Source organism: Pieris brassicae, chromosome 5 (assembly GCF_905147105.1).
Source record: "Pieris brassicae chromosome 5, ilPieBrab1.1, whole genome shotgun sequence".
NCBI lineage: Eukaryota > Metazoa > Arthropoda > Insecta > Lepidoptera > Pieridae > Pieris > Pieris brassicae.
Window position 1 is genome coordinate 12,068,842 of NC_059669.1, and position 9,398 is coordinate 12,078,239.

Genomic DNA, 9,398 nt, shown 5'->3' on the forward strand with positions numbered 1-9,398 from the left:
GCAACTAAGAAAGTTTTCCAATATCTATTACAGAAGGTACGGCTCAGGGCTCAGTCATTGGGCCTATACACTACCTTACCTACGTTAACACATTACCTAACGTAATAAAGTATTGTCAGATATTCCAATTTGCAGATGATACATGCCTAGTAGCCGCAGGGCCTAACATCCAAGAAGCAGAAACAAAGCTACAATCTGATTTCGATACATTGGCTAAATGGTCCCACGACGGACTAAATCCTAACAAAACAAAGTTCATGCATATCCGATCCAGTCACAATCTAAGCTCACGTACACCCATCTTAATCTTACACAACCACACATGTGCACATACTTATAACTCGTACCCCAAAAGCTGCAAACGCCTTAGAATTAGTATAAGTGCCTGGGGCTTACAATAGATGACTGAATGTCCTGGAAAATGCACATTAATTCTGTCTGTGATAGGCTAAGAGCGATACTTGCCAAATTCACTTTAATAAAAAATAAAATACCATTAAAACTCTGCTACTACTATACAAAGCACTAGCCGAATCCATTATAACATATGGACTTTCAAGCTATGGGAGGACATGCAAAACTTATCTAAATCAAATATTTGCAATACAAATACGTATTTTAAAAACAATTGCTCCCATAAAATTAAAATCACAATATAAAGAGGACTATAGAAAGCTATTTGCATTTTTCAAAATTATACTTATACACGAGAAAGTGCAACTAGAATTATTAAATGAAAACTACTTTACAGAAAATTACCTCAAAACAATTAAAACACAGTATCACTATTCAACACGTAGAAAATTAAAAAACGAATTTCTATTACCCAAATACAAAAATTTATATGGGAAAAAAACATTAGATTACATCATTCCAAATTTAATAAACTCGATACCAGCTACACTTCTTACTAATAGTACAAGAAACAATATTAAATTTAAATTAAAAAAATACTACATAAGTCAAACAATTATAAATTATGCATAACAAAAATTATGCTATATACGTCATTAAAATATATTCGAATATAGGAACTCACCTGTATGTGAATGAGAATTCTCGACAAGAACAGGTTTCTTGCATCGGCTATCTATGGCGCGTCAGTGCTTAGATTTGTATATGACGTTTTACGTGCAATTTTAAATCGTTTGAATGGTTTGATTGTTATAAATTTACAGTTTATATGTCACTGGCCTTAGTATATATATATATGTGTGTTAATGATTTAATTATATTCGACGACCTGGTGGATAGAAAAACTGTGTAAAGTTTGTGTTTCCACCACATCAACTTCCTTTATATTAAGAACACTTATACAATAAAATAAAAAAAGTTGTTTTTGTCAGGGTTTTGCTGTTGCATCAATCCTAAGCACTACGTTTCAACATTCAACTCCATCCACTTGCGACAACAGTTTTCTTTCTTATATAAGCAATCTTCGTCAATAGCGACCAAACCAAAAGCATTTACCACATTGCTTACAGCTAAGATTCCAATGATGACGCTCCTTTTATTTTATTGAAAGAATATACTACAATTTTTATAAGGCTTTAGAGTTTTAACTTTCATTTTCCAGGTACTATTTGAAGAATATTTCATTATTTTTTTATAAAGCTAAACGATAGGTAAATGCCAGTCACAATGTTTATTGTAATTAATATTGAAGCTTATATTTACGTTATTAAGATCAAAAGCTCAACTGAGTGCAATTTAGTCATGTAAGATACACAGAAAGAACAACTACGTTACTGTGTTACAACTCTGTTTATTTTCTGTCCCGAGGATGTAAAGGACATTCTTCAAATTTTTATTAAAGCTAATTAATATAATATGATAATTTAACAAAATGTTAGTTTGTTACCTATTGTATATACAGTCATATGTTATTGTTAGCAATTAATATATAAATATTTAAGGTGATTAGATACATTATATCTAATATTATTAATCCGGAATAAATCACAAATCGCGTTAAAGATCGCGGCCATCTGATGATGTAACTAAAAGTCATGTTTGAGTAATTGTTTTTTTTAAGTTTATGATATTTAGTCGCGGTTACCTGCGCAAAATTTGACAATGACCCCTATATGCTATTTTACGGTTCGTTACGTTTATATATTATATTTCACCGAAGCTGAGACAACTAAAATATATTTTATGCTTGTACCGTCTATCATTGGCATTTAATACTTGCTACAAAGGTAGATTATAAAAAGGAACCTTCTCAATGCGAGTTAGGGCATCGAGAATACACCGACAGCGTTTGGGTGCCGCAAAACAGCCCACTATAGTGACAGCAGATAAAACTGACTGATAAGCAAGCCATATCATATGTGTGGTGGCCGCACGACGCGATTGCTTTGGATGCGTCACGTCCAGCACGAAACCTACAAAGATTGTTGTTTCTGAAATCATATGAAGTGTTATATTTTTAATAACGTTCAGTTATATATCGATAGCTTTGAGCAATAGATTTGTATTAGAAATTAGCGGACCCCACAGACTTCGTTCTGTCAGAAAGATTTGAAATGTGGCAGTTTTTTGTTCCTACCAATTTTATAGTCGGCGTAAAAAATTCTCATGGCAGAACCATCACCCTGATGATAGGCCGATGTGTAAGGTTCAGCTCGGGTGACCGAAGTATCTTCGCTTCCACGAACTTTGGCCACTCTTCTGTGACCCACTAAAAAACCCAGACTGGTACCCAAACCCAGTCTGCTAGAGGGCTTCAAACTAAGAGGCGAACTTAGGGTTCAAACCTGATTGGAAAATATTTTTTTTTATTTTTATAAAATCATGTTCGAATATTAAAAATAATGTGCCAGTGACAGAACTTTGGGACCATGGACGTATATATATATAAATTCAATATACTCACCTAAAGCTGTGATAAAAGCAATGCTGTATATATAGTATACGAGTGAGAATTTTATCCCTTCAGGTGTAAAAGTCAAAGGTGCCATGCTCGCGACAGTTTCAAGACCATGTTTAAAGGCCCATGACATAAGAGTCTTTTCGTATCTCTTTCTTCCTTAGCCATGGAAATGAACTTTATAAAGACTAGTAACTGACTGACTGACTAGACTTATGTTCCACCTTATTGAATCAAAGTTAAACTACAAGAACCCTCAAAATAAACAACTATCTATCAATAATAAAGCCTGTTTGTACAATAACGTTTAAGGTTAGCCAAAAATAATAAATCAAACGTTCCATACATCTTTAGTCGTGTCAAAATACAGTACAATCTATAAAAATACAAGGTTATAAATGGGTAAAAGGCTGTTTTTTTCTATAAACATATAATGCAATAGACACAAGGGTTAAGGTATAGTTTCGTTGTTGGCGTGTGTCTGTTCATTTCCCAAACCGTCAATGTTATTTCCGAGTGGTCTCATAATTGCTTGGAACGTCCCCATCATTACTTGATTCCCTTCTAATCCAGGAAGCTGTCGTTTAACTCGACGACTATCCAAACTCTTTACATTTGGTATAAAGAAGTTTTCTCTTATATAATCACGTAAAGTTAGGTTATTTTTCAAACCAAAATTAATTGGTACACTTAGATTTTCTATACCAAAGTTTTTATGCACCTTACCCATATTCGGTACTTTAAAACCAAAATCTGTATCTCCATAAGCAATTAAGAATATTGCGAAAACAATAAATAAAAACATCGATTTTACAACCATTGTAAGGCCAATGTAAGAATGAAACTTAAAGGGTTTTTAAGTCTCTTATATGCGTAATGATAATTTTCTGTCCTATATGCATTTGAATACATTAAGATAACTCGTGTCTAAAATGAAAAAAGTATTCATGGCAAATAGAACATTGGGTATTTTTAAATAATATTAGGAAACGGGCGTTAAAATAATGAAATTTAAAAAAGTTTATTACTCCTTATACAATATTAGCTTATCTTTTAATTTATCACAGAAAAACATTATTTTTTTACTTAAAATATACACTCTACTATGAACGATGTCTAAAATCTTTTTATCAGTAATTAGAGGTTAAATGTCTAAAGCGACGAAAGTTACTTTTTTATCACTTTGAACTCTCGTGACCAAGTCACCGCGTCTAAGGCGTATTAAGCTGTATTTCACAATATTTTTTTGAATGTTAAAGTTGACCTCTCATTTACGCCATAGACCACGTTAGAGGGACAGCTATATTAATATCCATGTCGTTTTAAAATTATGCAATCTAATCTTGAAAAAACTAGTTATTCAGTCAGGTAAATATCGGCAACATCTTTTTATTTCAATGAATTTCTAAAGAGGGCGTATACGAAGTTGGAATCTGTACATCTTCTATTAACAGAGTCCTGATAAGAGTGAGCCGTTATCGCCTCTTCCTTCGGGGCTTCTGCTTCGGCGGTTGAACGGTGACGCTGGCTTCTTGGATCTCCTGCTGCGAGGCCCGATCGGTGTTTTGAAGTGTGCCTCGAGCCTCCACGAAGAACATTACGTCGCGGAGTTGCTCCTTCAGTTCATCGATCTAGGAGGATGCGGAATTTAGTGAAGCTCAAAAAGGGAAATATTTCGCGTTCTTAGGTGAATATCAAAAAGATAAGGAGCAAACGCACGATCCGGCTCGAAGGACCGTCGGCTCACGGAGCCATACCTCTCTGCGGAAGGCTTCGTCCTTCGCCCTGGCCCTCTCCTGCCACTGGGCCTGGCTACCCGCCAACGCCGTGGCCAAGCCTCGCTCCTCCGACAGCTCTGCCTGTAGCTTAGACACTCTGGTAATAATAAAGTTTATATTTGAGAATGCGACATTTACCTATAATTGTAATTTATTAATAAATAAATGATAGGCCTCTTCTCACTTGTTGTTGAGAGCCGTGACCTTGTGCGTGAGCGCCTTATTCTCGGCGGCGTTGGCTTTGGCGCGGTCGCGAAGGGCGGCGCTCTCCGCTTCGGCGCTCTCGCAGCGCAAGCGCCACGATTTGCGTTCCTCTTCGTGAGTCCGTTCTAGCCTGGAGATAAATATCGTTAGAAATATTATGAAAAAGGAAAGACATTCGAAATACAACATCATGCCTAAGAAATATAATTGGAGTGGAACGAAACCGAGCCGGGCTCGTTCTGACCGTAAAGGCGACGGAGATCGTAACGTACTTAGCGATTCTCTCTTCGTAATGTATCCTCTGCGTGTCCAAATGATGAGTGAGCAGATAGGTGAACTCCAGCTTGTCGCCACAGGCGGGTTCGGGGTCGGAGGTGCGGCCCTCTGCGGCGATCAGTTTGCCGTCTGCTTTGTTTTGCACCAGGCGGTGGACGAAGTTGTCACCTTGGGGAAGAATATAAATTGATAAAAAGGTGATTAAAAGAAGAAAAGAAGAAGAGCTTTAAACACCGTAAGGCCCTTTATGTTGTCTGCCTGTAGAAGTATACCTGCGTAGTCCCAGACACGGTTTGAACCGAGCTGCAGGGCGTATGTGTGGTTGGATAACATGAAATGCTTGGCGGCGTGACCCTTCTCGTACCTGTCCCAGAAACATTATATATCTTAATATACATATAACAAACATACATATAAACAAAGTCGGGTTTCTTCTGGACTTATGGAGCAGGATTGTAATGGTTTTTGATTTATTGTTTTTGTCACCGCCTCTAATAGGAGAATAAGTTTTATTTAAAAACATTGGATCACGTAAAGTAAAAGAAAAACAATTTCAACAACAAAATGTTCACACCATCAATACGGTAATCTCCTAATTAAAGATCGTAAAAGAAAAAAAATGATAATCTAATATTGCGATTTATGCGTGCGTTCAGACGTGTATTTCTTTTTAGGTTAATTAACAAAGTAGTAAACTTAATATGTGTTTTGTAAAATCAGCTAATCTGTTCGGTTTAGTATCGACATATAAATGAATATTATACATAATGACACTTCTGTACTGTACATACCGTCCACAGCCCACGTGACCACAAATGAGGCAAATCCACAGAGTACCAGCCTCCACTTCGAGCATCCCTTCGGCCACTCCGCAGGGCGTGTCTCGGAGCTCACCTGCCTCTTCGGTCTCGCCCTCTGTGTGTAAGATAAGGAAATATTCTGTTTTGTTTATCTTTTTTATAGTCCTATACATAAGAAATGTTGAACGTCCTAGTTGAATTTCAACTAATTGAACATTAAAAATCGACTTACCTTGGGCGGCCAAGGACTCGCAGGCGAGACACTTGGCGCAGTCCCGGGGCTCCGGCGTTTGAGCGCATCGGCAGACCGGACAGCGAGCGTCCCGCCACCCCATGAGGCATTCTGCGTGGAACGAGTGAGCGCATTGCACGCTCAGGACGCCCGCTACGCTCTCGTCCATACGCTCTGATCGATTAAATTTATAAACTTACATTTGTGCAATTGTTTCTTTATTCTTTTTTGTTGAATTTATACAAAATTAAGCCTACACTATATAGCCTATAATTTAATCTTGTTAAGAAATGTTAAGTATAGAAAGACTAATAAAATTAGAATATTTTCTTACGTAATTACAAACTCTTTAGACTTTACACTATTGCAGACTTCTGATTAGTTTCTTGTGAATATGAAAGTGTAAAATCTTGTATGGTGCACCACACCATACTGATTACCATGTATGGTATGGTTTATGGACTCAGTTTCCGAACTTAGACAATACTGGTCTCCATACTATACATGTACATAGATTAAAGCTGTATTCCAGTTTCTGAATTGTTACATGATTTCGATTCTACAGAATCTTTACTATATGTTTTGGTAACAACTTAAATACAAGAAGTAAGAATAGACTTGCTTTTCCAGCTTTCAGACATCATAAAACTGCTCACTCATTTACAGGGAAATGTATACAGATATACTTATAACAAAGTTCCAGATCATGTCACGTAACCAAACTTCCGTTACATAAGTTTAAACCTTACATGGAAATTAATGAAAAAAGCATATTACTAAGTTTAGGAATACATAGATGATAAGAATATGTGGGCACTACTGATGCTATAAAATAGCGAGATTTTAATATTGTGTATCACTAAATTAAATAATTATTGCCTATATTGTAAGGTTGGGTTTCATTATATATATATATATATTTTGCTATTATTAGGTTTAGACATATTGAACTTGTGAATTGTGACCTTTTCCATATTAAAAATGAATGTAAGGGGAGGAACGAACTTGCTGAGTTTTTTAGCCCGTTCTTCGTACCTAAATGAATAAATAAATTTTTGAATTTTGAGTTTTTGGTATGACGCTGAGTAGTGTGGACTCAGGCGTACAAGTTTTCAACCTCGGAGTCATAATGCTCTGAGGTTGAAAAAGCTAACCCAAGTACTCAAGCAACATCAGGTCTTATATGGTATAAGTATCTTATATTTTGGTTTAATTAGATTTTTTCTTAATTTTCATACATAACATATATTCCTTTTGTATTTAATATGCATGGTCCCAACACCCAAGGTAAAACTGTAAGCTCTGTAAGTGTGGGGACTATTGTATGATTAACTTTGTATGTTACTTAGAATCTATTGAGTGGTAGTTACCAAGGCAGACTGGGCAAGTAGGCAACTCAGTATGTGTTGGTGGGGGTGCTCCATCACGTGCATACTCAACCCGAGAGACCCATGCCGTGTGGCACAGGGCTGCAGGCTCCAAGCTGCTGTATGGCACACCATCAAAAGCTGAATGGAATTCACGAGCTGCAGCACTTGAGCGGAAACTAGAATGCAAAATATGCTTCATGTTATACACAGTACACATATATGTGTGTGTAGTCTTTATGCATTATCTAATAGAAAATTGACTGCAATTCTCTCTGTTTTAGGATTTAGGGTGTTATGTGAATGTACATTATTTGATAGCACAATACTAACGTAAGTAGTGCCATATAATGATCAGGAGAACCATCTCTAAGTACGCGCACATGTGCAATGTCTTGTTGACAGGCAGCAGCAAAAGCCAACAAGTCAGGAGCACCGAGAGCTCCCGGAACTGATAGGAGGCATAATGTTTTTGCTTCTTCAGCTTCTTTTAGTTCACTAAAACAAATAAAGTTTTATTTTTTAAAGATAAAGATCAAGAGAGTTTAACAAAAGATTTTAGGTAGAAAACTAACTTTTCTTTATATAAATGTAGGACTCCTTTAGTGACTTCAACCAGTGGGTTGCCACAAAAAAAGCTTATGACATCATTTTCATCGGAAACACTTCCCTCAGTGGTAGCCCGACGTGAGCTCGTCGGCAGTATTCCGGATACTGAATTTGGGCCACTAAGGATGCTTGCATAGGTTTCAACTGTGATTGTTTTAGATTCGCGAGCACCACGATCTTTTTTCTTTTGTTCTTTAGCAAACTCTATAAACAATAATTAAATAGTATAATAGAAAACATTGAGCAGAAATTTATTCAAATTTATTTAAATGTTCACCTATTTCTGATGCATTGTCTCCCACCTCTGGATCCTCTTCATCCATTTCAATTCGCAGTACACACAATGACACAGACATTTACATTAGTTAAATGACCTTACATAAATTATTATAAGATCTAGTATCGGACTCGTTATTTTCCAAGAATTAAACTTTAACTTGTAAATGACTAGGAAATCGAAAATACAAATAATTTAACAACAGAGAAGTATCAACAAAGAGTAGATTTATGCCACAAACAGAAACTAAATTGTACCTAACTACCTACTGAAAAATAAAATTTAGAGACAAAATCACTTTACGACAGGCGTGACCCGCTAATGCCAAACGAATTTGTATGGGAATGGTCAAGTTGTCATGTGACCATTCCATGAGGGTGAGCTCATTCTCATCCAATGTACTTTTTTACTTTTCTACAGAATGTTTGTAAAAAGAAAAGAACTATTCAAACCGAGTGTGTGAAATATGTATTCAAAATACATTCAAGTCGTATAAAGTCGGAAGCTAGCCAATGTTACCACAAGCTGGAAGTTTGGAAGCAGGATGGAACTTTCAAATTACAGACCAATATCCCTACTTCTGCTCTCATTTTTAGAAAAGCAATCGCTCCTTTCTAACTACCAATTTGGATTCAGAAAATTAAGACCAACTTAAGACGCTGTTACTAATCTTACAAACTCCATGGAATAAATTGAACACATTGACTTGTATTCAGGACATTGAATTTAGGAGCCCTTCCGTTTTATAATAAAACCTCCAAATCTATGGATTTTGGTTTAGTCAAACTTTCCAGATTAACTCACAAATCATATAATAATTACTCTAGCCAAATCAGATTTCGAATCTACAGAAAATTTTGGAGAGGTACGTAGACGAATATTTTACAGATAATAGTAAACTATATAGTCAACAAAATAACGTCAAGTTTTATATTCTGTAAGTTGGTATGACATTCTAAGAAATGTTTTTCCTCCTTCACCTT

At 36.1% G+C, this 9,398-nt stretch overlaps 1 protein-coding gene across 1 annotated transcript; it reads right to left on the reverse strand.

The window, feature by feature from the left end:
* Window positions 1–3,207: 3,207 nt before the first annotated feature.
* LOC123710159 (BRCA1-associated protein) lies at window positions 3,208–8,720 on the reverse strand. The gene is made up of 11 exons (XM_045661895.1): window positions 8,416–8,720; window positions 8,105–8,342; window positions 7,863–8,027; window positions 7,533–7,708; window positions 6,163–6,336; window positions 5,922–6,045; window positions 5,403–5,494; window positions 5,127–5,298; window positions 4,835–4,984; window positions 4,630–4,747; window positions 3,208–4,503 (listed from the first exon to the last, which is right to left on the reverse strand). The coding sequence occupies exons 1-11, from the start codon at window positions 8,492–8,494 to the stop codon at window positions 4,348–4,350; spliced, it is 1,644 nt and encodes a 547-aa protein (XP_045517851.1). The 5' UTR covers window positions 8,495–8,720; the 3' UTR covers window positions 3,208–4,347.
* Between the last annotated feature and the right edge of the window lie 678 nt (window positions 8,721–9,398).

Bases quoted from the DNA above. Each gene is read 5' to 3' on its own strand.
- LOC123710159 (XM_045661895.1), bottom strand. From the start codon at position 8,494: ATGTCTGTGTCATTGTGTGTACTGCGAATTGAAATGGATGAAGAGGAT. The intron at 8,343-8,415 runs GTGAACATTTAA...TATTGTTTATAG, and splicing joins AGACAATGCATCAGAAATAG to AGTTTGCTAAAGAACAAAAG. The intron at 4,985-5,126 runs GTACGTTACGAT...ATTTATCTCCAG, and splicing joins TACGAAGAGAGAATCGCTAA to GCTAGAACGGACTCACGAAG.